The 15,203-nt window shown below is 44.1% G+C and overlaps 1 protein-coding gene across 1 annotated transcript in view; it reads right to left on the bottom strand.

Annotated features, from left to right (window-relative positions):
* Positions 1–15,203, bottom strand: part of IGF2BP3 (insulin like growth factor 2 mRNA binding protein 3) — a 1,266,240-nt gene that overhangs the window by 279,966 nt on the left and 971,071 nt on the right. The window contains exon 16 of the mRNA XM_044064618.1: positions 4,924–4,998. Coding sequence (XP_043920553.1) covers positions 4,924–4,998 — 75 coding nt within the window. The remainder of the gene's footprint in view (positions 1–4,923; positions 4,999–15,203) is intronic.

Here is a 15,203-nt window from a genome sequence, read left to right as displayed (position 1 = left end):
AAAAGACAAACCCACCGCCATAAATAGCCCAAGTAACAAAAAACTGAGGGTAATGCTACTCAATGCCAGATGTCTAAACCTCAAAATGCACGCACTTGAGGCACTCCTCAGTATGGAGAGAATCGATATATGTGCAGTAACAGAAACTTGGTTTAAGGCTCCAGCTTACACCCCAGCACTACCAGGCTACAACTCATACCATACATTCCAGCCACAGAATCCGGACCGAAATACAAAAGGCGGGGGCGTATTCATATTCATCAAGGATACCCACACCTCCAGGTTAGTGGCACAGCACGATGCTTCAGAGATCATCCATGTGCAACTAACAACGGGCAAAACTGCAATTCAAATTGTAGCTTGCTACAGATCACCCACCATGTCCCAGGACCCCCATTTCTGGAAACAAAGGTCCTACCAAACACCCTAATATTGGGTGATTTCAATTACCCAAACATTAACTGGGAGAACTACTCAAGTACTAACTCCCTTGCCCAACATTTCCTAGAATTTATAAACTCAAATGCCCTGGATCAACTGGTCAATACTCCCACCATAGGTGACAACATATTGTACCAGGTCATCACCAACATGAGCGACCGGTGTTCCACACCGGAGGTCAACCCCTCGCTGGTTAGATCTGACCATAAACGAATCACTTCAGATATCCACATTCCGCCCCCACCTCCAGACAAGGAAATCACAGTGAAAAACTTTTCAAAATCAAACTTCACATTACTTAAGACCGAGGTGGAAAGTTTCAAAGGCCCCATGCTGAAGGATAATGCTGTCCAAGCCGCAAAATCCTTTACTAATACATTCTATGGGCACCTATAAGAATGCATGGCTCATGCTATCCCAAGCAAAACCAAAACTCACTCCTCCAAGAAAAGGAAACCAGTCTGGTGGACCCCTGCCATAAACAAGCTATACAATAGGAGGAGGAAACTAGTACAGAAAAGAGTAAAATCCCAAGAAGGGAAGACATCCCTAATCAGTATCAGCAAAAAACAACGATCCCTCATAAAATCATCCAAGGTGAGCTTCAAAAGAAAAATTGCCAAGGACTCCAAAGATAACCACAAGGCATTCTTTAGCTGTGTCAAGAATCTAAGTGGCAATGCTCAAAATTGCTCGGAGTTAGTGCAGAATGGCACAAAATACACTGAACCGACTGATAGCAAACATCCGGGCAGACAGGTTCAGTGCAAACTTCACCCCCCCTCTCGCCCCCAAAAAGGGCCCATAATCATACCAGAAGAATGTAGAGCCAGTAAAATCACAGACACTCGGGTTAAAACAGCCCTCTCCAAAGCCAAAAACACAGCATTAATGGGACCGGACGGTGTCCCAGGCTGCATCCTACACATGCTCAAAGACTAATTAACCCCTCACCTAAACACACTGTTCAAACTCAGCCTCTCCACAGGCTACGTACCCACAGAGTGGAGCACAGCAACGGTTATTCCGCTCCACAAAGGTGGAGCCACAACAGACCCCGGAAACAATCGCTCTATAAGCCTGATTAGCTTGGTCTGCAAGGCTATGGAGTGCATCATGGAACTCATTAACAGAGACAATGGGAACCTCCAAACAGTGGACGCTACCCAGTTTGGCTTTAAGGGCAGATCATGCCTCCTAAACCTGGTGGACTTTGAGACAGTTACCAAGATTATAGACGAGGAAAAGGTGGTACACACAACCTACCTAGACCTCACAAAGGCCTTCTACACCATTCCCCATTCTGGTATTATAGACAAGCTCACCAGCCTGAACATAAACCCCTACGTCACAAGATGGGTTGCCAACTGGCTCATGGACAGAACCCAGATGGTGGGAGTTGTGGGAGCTAGGTCTGACTCTAAACCGGTTACAAGTGGCATTCCCCAGGGCTCAGTCCTAGGACCCCTCCTGTTCGGCACATACTTCTCAGAGGTACAGGCAAGCATAGGACTATGGCTGACCAAGTTCACAGATGACTGCAAACTAGTGGCTATAATTGACTCTCCAGCTGACAGACATCCTCCAAAAGGGTCTCACTGAGGCAGATACCTGGTGTCAAAATCATGGCCTCAAACTAAATACCAAAAAGTGCATCATCCCCTTTGGAAAAAAAGTACCCACAAACTACCACACATATGGTAGCCCCCTAAATACGGAAGACGTAATAAGGGATCTGGGGACCCAAGTAGACTGTAATCTCTCCTTTGATAATCACATTGCCAAAGAGGTTAGAAAATCCTTCTAGGTAGGTGATCTCTGCCTGACATACAAGGCCATGTCCAACCCAGAATTGGACATGCTCCACCTAAAGAAAGCCATCTCCCCTCGAGCCACGCACTCTAGGGATCTAAACCTCACAATAAATAGTATGTGCTGGAGGGATAGATTCCAGTCCCAGAGACTTCCCATGCTTTGGAACAACATTCCAATCTACATTAGGCAGAGCTCCTCACTAACGCTCTTCAAGAGAAACCTTGATGAGTAGATGGGAAACAGTTTACCCCAGGAATCACTTCAGTGGCTCTGCTGGACAGAGGTACAGGGAAAGTAGTTGTGTACACTTAACATAAATGTAGATGTTAGAGTGTCTTCACTGTTGCAGTCATCACTGTAGGGTTCTTCCTGCTGGCAGGCAGCCCTCGGTCGGTCAAAATCCCAAAGTCTGGGTCTGGCGTCGGCTGTGCAGTCACCCTCCCTGACATCAGAGCGCCAGGTATGAACCTGTAAGTAATCTTTCAGCTTGGTGATTGTCTCACCAAAGGTAATATCCTCAGGGGGAGAATCCCCTTCCACAGAGTCTTCATCAGGAGAATAATACTCCTGGGGAAAAGCAATCTGAGATGTATATGAAATAGAGTGCTCTGAGGAAGAATCATTCATGCACTTCCTCCCCAAGAGGTCATGGGTGGGAGGGAAGAGGCAGATGCAGGCCTAGGGCTCAGTAAAGGCAGAGTAGTGGGGGCTGAGGCTGAAGGCCTAAGGGCCATAAAGGCCTGCATGAGAGAGGAAGTGAAAGCCTGCCAATCTGGCTTGGTTTTTTGCTTCTTTTTGGCCAGCGTGGAGGTAAGGAACTGGCCTGGCATCAGATTTTGAAGTCAACATTTCCGAAGTCTGGATCCTGGTCGGAGGTACCACAGAAACCGGTTCCCCCTCGACATCGATGTTACTCGGTGTCTGGGCAAGCTCCGAGGACGTGCCGGTCATCGGCTGTGCAACGGCTTCCTCAAGGGATATCACTGAAGTCGACGGATCTGCCGAGCGCTCAACTCTTAGATCGGCAGTTGGCAGGGCGTCAGCAAGCGAAGCGGCAGGCAAGGAAGGCCTAGGAATCTTGGCCTTCTTTTGCAGAAGTTCGGGTGCAGCCTCCAATGCAGGACCCATTCTAAGGGCTAACCATTTTAGGTAGAAGTTTAAAGCAGTCAGACGGCTGCGCAGGGTCTTTGGCACAAATTATTGACAAATTGAGCAGGAGGAATGGTCGTGCTCCCGGCCTAAGCAAAACACACACCTATAATGGGTGTCTTTATGGGTTATCTGACGCCCGCATTGGCACTTTCCCTTTTACCTGACATCAGCTAAAGGCTACAACAACCAAGCTTAAGCAATAACAATTGGCAAAGCAAGAAAAATAGAAACCCAATGGGTTACTTAGCTTTATTAATGAGACGTCTGTGAAGGAGCGATGATACAATGCGTAGGTAGTCTGCGGCTGAAAAGTTCTGAGGATCGTGCATGCAGACGTCACATTTAAGGCCCCTGGTTTATGGCCTTACGTCTGATGTCCCACGCACACTGCAACAGCCAAGCTGAATCTTTTGTATAGGAGCAGATGTATGAGTCACCAGAGGGCAGGAAATCCCACAACTAGAATACTGCAACATAGGAATAGAACGACATGAGGTCATTACATTTTTATCTACTCGCAAAAGAATAGTTTCCTTTGAACATTTTAAATCATTTTATGAAACAACTTTTAAAATGAGTTGGTGTACTTCTTGCAACTCTAAACACAACACATGGACATTCAGACATTCCAACCAATGTAACATTTATAGCAAGTTTCATTTTGGTATTTTAGAAAAGATCACACTGGATCACGGGGGATGTAAGAATTACTTAAGTGAACTGCAATGGCAACTTAGACTGGGGGCTACCTTTCCCCCTGGCTTGAATGACACTTTCAATTAGACGTTTTAAATTTGAAGGCTAAGAAGTCATAGTCCAAGTTTTTACAATTCTGTTACATTTGTCACATTTTTTACACACACTTTAAATGTTTCACTGCACTTTGTTTAGCAAGGAATGTGTGCATCCTTGTTCATTATTGTGCATTTGAATATTACAGTTCTTATCTAACTACCAGTGAAATGCTATGTACTATTTAATGGCTTTATGCTAGGGCCATTTTATTCTGATGACGTCTCTTGTAAGAGATGAAAGCACTCATTTTATTTTTTCAGGTTTTAATAAATTAATTCTTGGATCACTTCTGGATCCTCATTTGGTGTTGATTCTCTGATTTAAGTTTATCCACTGAGGGCCAGGAGACAAGATGTTGAAGACCGCAATGAATAATCTGCTCCATTTTTCTTTTATTTTATTACCAGAGGGTGCAGAGGTACTGGCATTAGACTCCACAGCGAGGATTTAAAGCCATTGGCTCTCGACAAAGCTTAAGGGAACTAAGCCAGTTCCTAAGGGTTTAGGTTTGAAAGACAAATAGGGCACAAGTGGACAGTGTTCCTCACCTAAACAGAAGAAAAGGCAGGTGGGAGACTATGATGTACTTAACATCCATGCAATCACTTCCCCTTTCTCTCACTATAGTCAAAAACAGTACTTTTCAAAAGAAAAAAAAGTGAAAACTAATCGTAATACTAAGATCCAGGCTTTTTTTGGATAAGTGAATTTATAGCTTACCTTAAATTGCGCTTCTGGTGGTCCTGTGATTATCACCATCCTTTGCTTTACATCTGGTCCCTCAGCTGGAGCAATCTGAAAGTTCATTTCACAAAACCCATTACTCTGCAAGTTCAGAAAATGTGTCATGAAACATGCACTTTAAAACTTGAGTGGATATTGCAACTATATGCTTCTTAAGACAGAAGTGGTGAACTTCATGACACCCATGCAGATGGACAATACAGTTACAGCTGCTGAATCCTACACAAATGCGCTCTATAAGCACCTACATATGAGTGCATGGATCGTGGTATCCCAAACAGAACCAAGATGCTAGCCTCCAAAAAAGGAAGCCAATCTGGTGGTCCCCTGCCATAAACAAACTGTACAACAGAAGGAAGAAACTGTTGCAAAAGAGTAAAATCCAATGAGTGGAGGAGCTCCCTGGTCAGCCTCAGTAAGAAGCTGAGATCCCTTATAAGATCCTCCAAAGCTAGCTACGAAAATAAAATTGCCACTAATTCCAAGGACAACCACAAAGCATTCTATAGCTATGTCAAGAATCTCAATGGCAACATCCAGATCTGCTCTGAGTTACAGCACAAAGGCATGAAAATTACAGAACCAACTGATATTGCCAACATCCTGGCAGATAGGTTCAGTGCTAACTTTACCCCCCCCCCCCCAACCCCCTAAATATGTATACAGGAAGAATGCAGAGTCCCTGTGCAGAGTCCCTGCAATCACAACTACGCAGGTGAAAGCTGCACTCTCTAAAGCCAAAAACACAGCATCCATGGGACCGGACAACATTCCAGGCTGCGTTTTACACAAACTTCAGAATTTACTGGCTCCCCACTTAAGTACCATGTTCAATAATAGCCACGCATCAGGCTTTGTGCCCACTGAATGGCGCACAGCAAGTTATCACACTCCACAAAGGGGGAGCCACCACTGATCCCGGGAACTATAGACCTATTAGCCTGACGAGCCTGGTCTGCAAAGCCATGGAACATATCATCATGGAACTCAAAGACATTGGTAACCTCCAAACTCTGGATCCCACCCAGTTCAGGTTTGTGAAAGGCAGATCATGCCTCCTGAACCTGATCGACTTCTTTGAGGCAGTCACCAAAGCCGTAGATGAGGGTAAAGTGGTTCACACAGCCTATCTTGACCTCGCCAAGGCTTGACACCATCCCCCATTCTGGAATTATAGCTAAACTCAATAAACTAGGCATAAATCCCTACGTCACAAGATGGGTTGCCAACTGGCTCACTGACAGAACCCACACTGTAAAAGTTGCAGACACCAAATCTGACCTCAAACCAGTGACAAGTGGAGTACCACAGGGTTCCGTCCTGGGATCGCTCCTGTTTGGTATCTACTTCTCTGAAGTACAGGCTAACACAGAAGGCCTCTGGAAAACGAAGTTCGCAGATGACTGCAAACTAGGAGCTATAGTCAAGTCCCCAAATGATGTGAACATCCTACAGAAGGGCCTGAGACAGATGCCTGGTGTGAGCCATGGCCTCAAGCTCAGTGCCAAAAAGTGCAGTGTCATCCGCTTTGGTAAAAACTCTGTACCCATGAACTACCACATAGGCAGCAATCTACTTAACACCGAATGCGTGATAAGAGACCTTGGGACCCAGGTGGACCAGTAGTCTCTCCTTTGATAGTCACATCGCCATAGTAGTCAGGAAGTCCTTCTACGTTGCACACCTCATCATAAAAGGGTTCTCGTCTAGGAAAAAAGAGGTCATTGTTACCCTCTACTCATCACTCATTAGACCCATTACAGAGTACAACGCCCCTTTTGGAATGTACCTGCTGGAAAGGCCACAGAAGTACCTCACAAAGAGGATTACTGGATTCAAACAAATGCCCTACACTGACCACCTCAAAAAACTCCAGCTTTACTCCGTAGCATATCGCCTACTCAGAGGTGATCTCTGCCTAACATATAAAGCTATGTCAAACCCAGAGCTGCTGGACATGCTACACCTAAAGAAATCCCAATCCCTCCGAGCTAAATGCTCTAGGGACCTAAACCTTGTCATCACAATAAACAGGACATGCTGGAGGGATAGATTCCTAACCCAGAGACTTCCCATACTCTGGAATAGGCTACCCATCTATGTCAAGCAAAGTTCTTCATTAGCACTCTTCAAGAAAAATCTTGATGAGCGGATGGGAAATAGGAAATACACCCCGGGGATCACTTCTGTGTGTCTGCTCGTCAGTGGCACAGGAAAATAACTTTCTTGGGTGACGTAAGCCAGGGAACCTTGCTGGCTAGGCTTGTATAGGCCCTTGGGCCGATAGCCTAGTACCAACCTATGAACAATTACTAAACACCTGTAGTACTGTTTCTCATATTTCAAAACAATTTTTAAAAACATTAAATCTGACTAAAGCGTAAAACAGATTTTTAGCTTATCAGATTATCTGCTACAAGTCCCTCCTTTTTTCAGTAAAGAGATGGCCACACAATCAATGCCATTACAAGCATGCTCAATTTCTTCAGTGCCAGAGTTCAATAGCAAGAACCCACATGCAAATCAAAACAGTTTGGGCACCACATTGTGATGACACATACACCTACTAGATTTATTTACTATTTGTTCACCAGAAGCTGACTGGTCTACTGACCCTTTTCATCTACAGCTGTAGTTCAAAGAGTAGAAAATACATCATGATCTTTCTAACCATGGTTATATAGAGAAGTAAACAGTACAATTCAGAACGTATTGGCAAGATTCAGTGCGGTAAATTAAAAGAGCCAGTCAGAATGCATTGAAAAAAACACACAAATTGCAAGCTATGTATAAAATATATTACAATCATACATATACATAAACTTCTAAATACAAATCAAATATATGTGCACAAGATGCCACATTAAGAGGCCAAGTAATATCCTAAAAGTATTCTATTATTCATCACATAACATAGTAAGTTACCTAACCCTCATGGCAGCAGGTAGAGTTTGATAAAGAGATGCTCTAAGTGCATCTTTGAAGCTTTTAATGGTTTCTAGATTTTTTACATCAGATAAATGATTCTAGGTAGCAGGACCCAGTCTAGAGAAGGTTCTCACAGAGTCATGTTTCAAAACTTGTACAAAGAAAAGCAGCTCTATGAGACACTGAAAGCAAACTGGAATTTTAACTGCAAGGGTGCATGAGGGGGATGTCTAACGGAATGAACCTGAAGATTTTATTTTCAATAGTCTACTGTGAGAGCATTGTGGGCTGACTGCATGAAGGACAGGAAGGCTATATTCCAGTTTGGGTATTACAATATCAACTATTACTTATAAAATTTGTATACGCGGAAAAGGTAGGGTCAAATATTAAGCCTAGGTACAGCTGTTCAGTCACATTAGGTATTATGTCACCATTGCCTGTTAAGAGAATAGGAGGGATGGTGGGTAATTTCTTGGCTGATGCAAAGGCCATGACATTGAGATACCTCTCAGTCTACTAATTAACGCTAAAAAAAAAAATGGCAGCAGCTAACAGAAGGACCTTTCAGCTGAGTAATCCTGTTAAGAAGGGGAACTTGGATCAACAGGACCCTCCATGGGTCACTAGATTGGGCTGAACAAGCAGTACCAAAAGGTTGGAGAGCCAAACCACCATCCAAAGCCAAAACTCAGGTCAGTGTCTTAAATGTCCAACTTCCTATTAGAAGCCCAACTATGCTGCAGTCAAGAAAGCCATATTTGGTGAAGGTGTACTCTGAGGAACAAGTGAGCAAAATACTACTAAAGCACAATGGGTTTCAAATAGGTTGGTAACTAGGCTATCGGCCCAAGGGCCTACGTAAGCCTAGCCATCAAGGTTCCATAGCTTACGCCACCCAAGAAAGTTATTTTCCTGTGCTACTGTCCAGCAGACACACAAAAGTGATCCCCAGGGTGTATTTCCTATTTCCCAACCACTCAAGAGTTTTCTTGAAGAGTGCTACTGAAGAACTTTGCTGGACACAGATGGGTAGCTTTGTTCCAGAGTATAGGAAGTATCTGGGACAGGAATCTATCCCTCCAGCATGTCCTGCTTTTTGTGGTGACAAGGTTTAGGTCCCTAGAGTGTGTGGCTCAGAGGGACTGGGATTTCTTTAGATGTAGCATGTCCAACAAAGGGGATGACACTGCACTTTTTGGCATTGAGTTTGAGGCCATGGCTCTGACACCAGGCATCTGTCTCAGTGAGGCCCTTCTGTAGGATGTCCACATCATTTGGGGACTAAACTATGGCTCCTAGTTTGCAGTCATCTGCAAACTTCATTAGCCAGAGGCCTTCTGTGTTAGCCTGTACTTCAGAGTAGATACCAAACAGGAGAGGTCATAGGACGGAACCCTGTGGTACTCCCACTTATTACTGCTTTGAGGTCAGATTTGGAGTTTGCAACTTTTACAGTGTGGGTTCCGTCAGTGAGCCAAGTAGGCAACCCATCTTTTGACGTAGGGATTTATACCTAGTTTAGTGAGTTTAGCTATAATTCCAAAATGGGGGATGGTGTCGAAAGCCTTGGCAAGGTCAAGATAGGCTGTGTGAACCACCTTACCCTCATCCACGGCTTTGGTGACTGCCTCAAAGAAGTTGATCAGGTTCAGGAGGCATGATCTGCCTTTCACAAACCCGAACTGGGTGGGATCCAGAGTTTGGAGGTTATCAATGTTTGTGAGTTCCATGGCCTTGCAGACCAGGCTGGTCAGGCTCATAGGTAGATAGATCCCAGGATCAGTAGTGGCTCCCCCTTTGTGGAGTGGGATAACTGTTGCTGTGCGCCATTCAGTGGGCACAAAGCCTGATGCGAGGCTATTATTGAACATAGTGCTTAAGTGAGGAGCCAGCTCGTTCTGAAATTCATGTAATACGCAGCCTGGGATGTTGTTCAGTCCCATGGATGCTGTGTTTTTGGCTTTACAGAGTGCAGCTTTTACCTGCGTAGTTGTGATTACAGGGACTCTGCATTCTTCCTGTATAGATATGGGCCCTTTGGGGGTGAGAGGGGGGTAAATTTAGCACTGAACCATTCTGCCAGGATGTTGGCAATATCAGTTGGTTCTGTAATTTTCATGCATTTGTGTTGTAACTCAGAGCAGATCTGGATGTTGCCATCTAGATTCTTGACATAGCTATAGAATGCTTTGTGGTTGTCCTTGGATTTAGTGGCTATTTTGTTTTCATAGCTAGCTTTGGAGGATCTTATAAGGGATCTCAGCTTCTTACTGAGGCTGACCAGGGAGCTCCTCCACTCATGGGATTTTACTCTCTTTTGCAACAGTTTCTTCCTTCTGTTGTACAGTTTGTTTGTGGCAGGGGACCGCCAGATTGGCTTCCTTTTTTTTGGAGGATAGCATCTTGGTTCTGTTTGGGATAGCATGATCCATGCACTCATGTAAGTGCTTATAGAGTGCATTTGTGTAGGATTCAGCAGATGTAACTGTATTGCAGCATTTGTTGTTGGGTAGCTGGTTAACTGATAAGGATAATGCAGCTAGTAAATCCATTTAGCACTTGCTTAAGCAGCCCTTCAATCCAAAAAAACACACCAATTCTTTCAGGCTAAACTTGCACACCTCTCCAAGTAGCATATCAGCTGTGGCACATCCAGAGTATGAAGAGCCCTATCCCCCCCCCCTTGTTTCCTGCTCCTACAAAGAGTGATGTCAATGTACTGGTGCAGCAAAACTTATGAACTAAATCTTCTGGGGGAAGTACAGATTCACTTAGAGAGACTATCCTTGTAACAACAGATACTGCTCCCTTTGTGTAATGGCCTGAAGCACAAGAGATGCAACACACATAGATGATACTACAAAGAAAAACATCTTCAAACTACAGTACTGTCAAGTCAGGAGGATCAAAAACACCCAATAGGCAACACAGTCCGCAGTGTGGCAACAAACTAATGCTAAACATTCCTTACTGGAGGACAAACTTCTTGGCCTGTCGAAACATTAAAAAAAACTACTGGAAAAAAGTTAAAACAAGTACCTCAGCAGGCAACACACATTTAAGATAATACTAGAACATTTAAAGTGAATACACAAGCTAAAATACATAACTATTAAAAACTAAAGGTATGTTATTCATCATGTTAGATGTGTCATCTTATTTCGTCCACTCCTCTACATATGGGAGTCTGATTTAATGTCAGACTGTCCTGGGCTATTATTTCGAAGATTAGGTTCTGGTACTCTGGCACCTCCCTCAGCCTATAATCCCCATAAATAAGATTCTGCCCCCTTACAAAAATACCTGAAAACACCCTTGTAATAGTAATACAGCATAGTTGGGAAGATAGCACTGTTGAAGGAACAGTGGAGACCAGCTAAATCTTCAAGAGCCAAGACAGTTAGATCCTTCCTAGATAGAAATGACTGATGAATAACATTTAACGGTAGAAGAAAATTATGGATGAGAGATGGGAGGAGAGTAGTAGAGGAATGTATGGTATACAGTAACACAGATTTAACATGAGTACATAACTTTCATATGTTTTTTTTCGGTCACTCCTCTACATATGGAGCACAGTCCCCAGCTACTTGAACTCTTGGGTGCTCTCATGGAAGGATATTCTTGAGCACAGCTGAACCAAAAGCAGCCCTAGATCTAGACTGAATGTCCAATTTGTAATGACAAATGAAGGTGTGGACTTTTGACCAAGTAGCAGCAGCAAAAACCCGATGTGCACACTTGAGAAAGGCTGTAGATGAGGCCATGGATCTTGCTGAATGAGCTGCGAGTTTGATAGGGAGAGCCTTTCTGTTGATATACAAAGACAACACCATTGAGTCAGCCATCTAGATAGGGGGACTTTTAATCTGTTTGTCCCAGTTTAGATTTCGAAGAGAAAATTAATATGAGATAAGATTTTCTGAAACAAGACAGTGCAATGCAAATAAAAATGTAGTTGTCAAATATCCAGCAAATAGAATAGTTGTGTAAAATCTTACCATAATCATAGATGTACTCTTCTGTATGCTGCAGTATCCATAACATCTGCCTCCGGTTGACTCGTACGTCCGGCCATTATACCAAAGTTAAAATGCTACCGTGAAAGTACGTGAGATGACCCACATCACACAGCGTACTTCAGCCATAAATGGGCATCGGGTATAAAGTGGACGTTGGAGCACACCTACCTCAGGAATGAATGCTGCCAAGCACCAGCCTGAAGGGAGTGAGTATCCAGAGGCCAAGCAAGTATCTGGGGGGAAGATTGGGGGGGGGGGGACTATACTGCATCATATAGACGAGGAGGACATCCATGGTTATGGTAAGATTTTACACAACTATTCTATGTCCTTCTAGTCATATGCTGCAATATCCAAAACATCAGGTAGAATACCAAAGCTCATGCAGAAGAGATTGGGAGGAGCAGCAGAGATTTTCTACAAATCCATGCAGAATAGCTTTGGCCAATCCTGCTCTGGACCTGAAGAGGATATCCAATTTGTAGTGTTTGGTGAAAGTGTAAGCAGATGACCATGTAGCTACCTCCAAAACAGAAGCTGTATCCAAACCTTTAAAGAAGGCCCCAGAAGAAGACACAGCTCTAGTAGAGTGCGGCTTAACTGGAGAAGGAAGATCTTTCCCATTTGCGGTGTAACAGAAGATAACAGCTTTAGAAAGCCAGGTGGAAACAGTTTGCGTGAAAACAGGATGCCCCAGGGCTCTTTGGTGATGGGAAATAAAAAGCCTTGCAGACTTATGGATGGTCTTGGTCTTTGCCAAGTACTACCTGAGCTCTCTGCCCATCTAAAGTGTGACATATCCTTTCACTAGAGGACTGTGGAGATGGGAAGAAGGTAGGAAGATTGATGGCCTGATTCAGTGATAGCTCATTCACTATCTTGGGCATGAAGAATGGGTTGGTACATAGGGATACCATGTCCCGATGGAAAACTGTGAAAGGAGATGATGCCATAAGGGGTTGAAGTAACAGCCACCAGGAAAGCAGTTTTCCACATGCCTTAGCTGGTTCAAAAGGAGCTAAGGTAAGCTTTTCCAACACAAAGTTGAGATCCCATGGGGGAGGAATTGGCTTCCTTGGTGGTCTGATGTGTAGAACTCCTTTCAGGAATAACTTTACTTTCAACGTGGATGCCAAGGTAAACATGCTGAGATGGCAAATAATGTGCTTTAAATGGAAGAGTATGACAAGCCACTTTTCATCAGTTCACACAGGTAAGACAGGACTACTGACTGCTCCGTAGACAGTGGTTGTAAACAGTTTTTAAGACACAAGACAAAAAAAACACTTCCATTTAGACAGACAGGATTTTCTGGTAGTGGGTTTTCTGACCTCCTGCAGAATCTGTAGCATGTCCTCAGTGTAAAGGGGTCTAAAGGGAATCAAAGCTCCACCACCCACAGAGTTAGGTTTAGGGTGGACATTTGAAGGTGTATTCAAGTTCCCTTGTCCTGTGTGACTAGGTACATCTTGACGGGTAACATGGTTACTGCCCTTGGCTAGGTGATGAAGGGGGAACCAATGCTGTCTTGGCCAAAAGGGGGTCATCAGCAAGATTCCTGGTTGTTCTTTCTGAATTTTCAGCAGAACTTTCTGAAGGGGGGTTGAATTCACAAACATCCCCTTCCAAGGAAAGGAAACCACATCCACCTTCCATGTCCTGGGGGAGGGAAACTGCTGAAGTATTTGGGAAGCTGTCTGTTCATGGGGGAGGCAAAGAGATCTACATGTGGAGTACCCCACTGATGGACCAGGTCCAGGAACACATCCCTGTTTTAACATCCATTCGTTGGACTGAGTCATGGACCTGCTTAATCAATCTGCCATCACCTTCTGAACTGAGACGTAAACAGCCTGCAGAGAAATGCGACTCTGCTGAGCAATCCCCCACGCATACAGAGCCAATCTGCAAAGGATGTAGGACTTTATCCCTCCCTGCTGGCAATGTAAAAGTGGACTGTGGTGTTGCCTGTGAACCATCTCAACACTTCTGGAAGGATTCTGGACTTGAAATTTATTAGAGCACAGATCAAAGCCCTAATTTCTTTGATGCTGATATGCTCCCTTGACTGAGGGGGGACCCATACATCTCTCACCCACCAATTCTCTTAAGTTGCACCCCAGCCCACGTCTGATGCATCTGTGTACAGACCCTGTTTGGGGGGAAGATATTGGAAGGGAAAGCCTGGACATTTCGTAACCTGTGAAATCCACCACTGTAATTCTTTTAAGCATGGCAAAACTGGAACCACAAACTCCATACGGTGAAGGTGTTGTTTCCACTGTCCTCGGGAAACACAAACTTCATGTGTAGCCTTGCCAAGGATACTATGGGGATAGTGGAAGGCATGAATCCCAAGAGTCGTATTAACACAATGGCAGTCAGATTGTAGTGGAATTGGTTCCCAAAAGTAAATAGCGAGAGGATATTTTTTCTGGAGGTAGGCAGGCCATCGTTTGGACTGTGAGAATTCTGCAGCCGAGGAAGACATGGTCCTGGGAAGAGTTCAGAGTAGATTTCTAAAGGTTTACAGTAAACCCCAGACTCATCAGAAGGAACACAATGTAGTCCAAGTATTCCTGCACCAACTTTGGGAATAAATCCAGGATGAGGTCACCCAGGTAAGGAAAAAATCTAAATACTCTGCATTCTGAAGAAGGCTACGACTGGGGCCAAATATTTTGTGAATACTCTGGGGGCAGTAGAAAGACCAAATGGCAAGGCACAGAAAGTACAGCTGTGTACACTTACCATATATGTTAGTGTATTCACTTTTGCAATCATTACATTTGGGTTACCTGCCTGCAGGTAGCCCTCAGCCAGCCAGAATATCAAAGCCTTGGATCCCTGCGTCTGATGTTGCTTAGTCTTCCATGATGTCAGGTTGTCAGGGGTATATAAAGCATGCAGCAGACACCATTAAATCAGTTTTTCTTGCCCCAGATGTCAGGTGCCCCCAAAATGGGAAGCAATTGTATATAAGGTTACACCTCCAATAAAAAGCAAATACACCAGAAAGCTGAAATACACTAAACAAGAAGAAAAGGTATAGCCAAGAGAAGTAAGGGGGCTGGAGGGAGGGTAACCAGGACTGCAACAGTGAATACACTCGAACATCTACATTTATGGTAAGTGTACACAACTGTACTATGTTCTTAGTGCTTCACTGTTGCAGTCATTACATATGGGTAGATTCCCAAAGCTAAGTAAGGGATGAGGCAGTTAGAGAGCATTAGGACCAGCTATTAAGCCCTGCAAAAATTGCAGTGGCAAAATGAGCTCTGGATTTAGAAAAAATAGGCA

Source organism: Protopterus annectens, chromosome 3.part0 (assembly GCF_019279795.1).
Source record: "Protopterus annectens isolate FY-2018-M chromosome 3.part0, PAN1.0, whole genome shotgun sequence".
Taxonomy (NCBI): domain Eukaryota; kingdom Metazoa; phylum Chordata; order Ceratodontiformes; family Protopteridae; genus Protopterus; species Protopterus annectens.
This window is presented reverse-complemented; position numbering and strand designations above follow the sequence as displayed.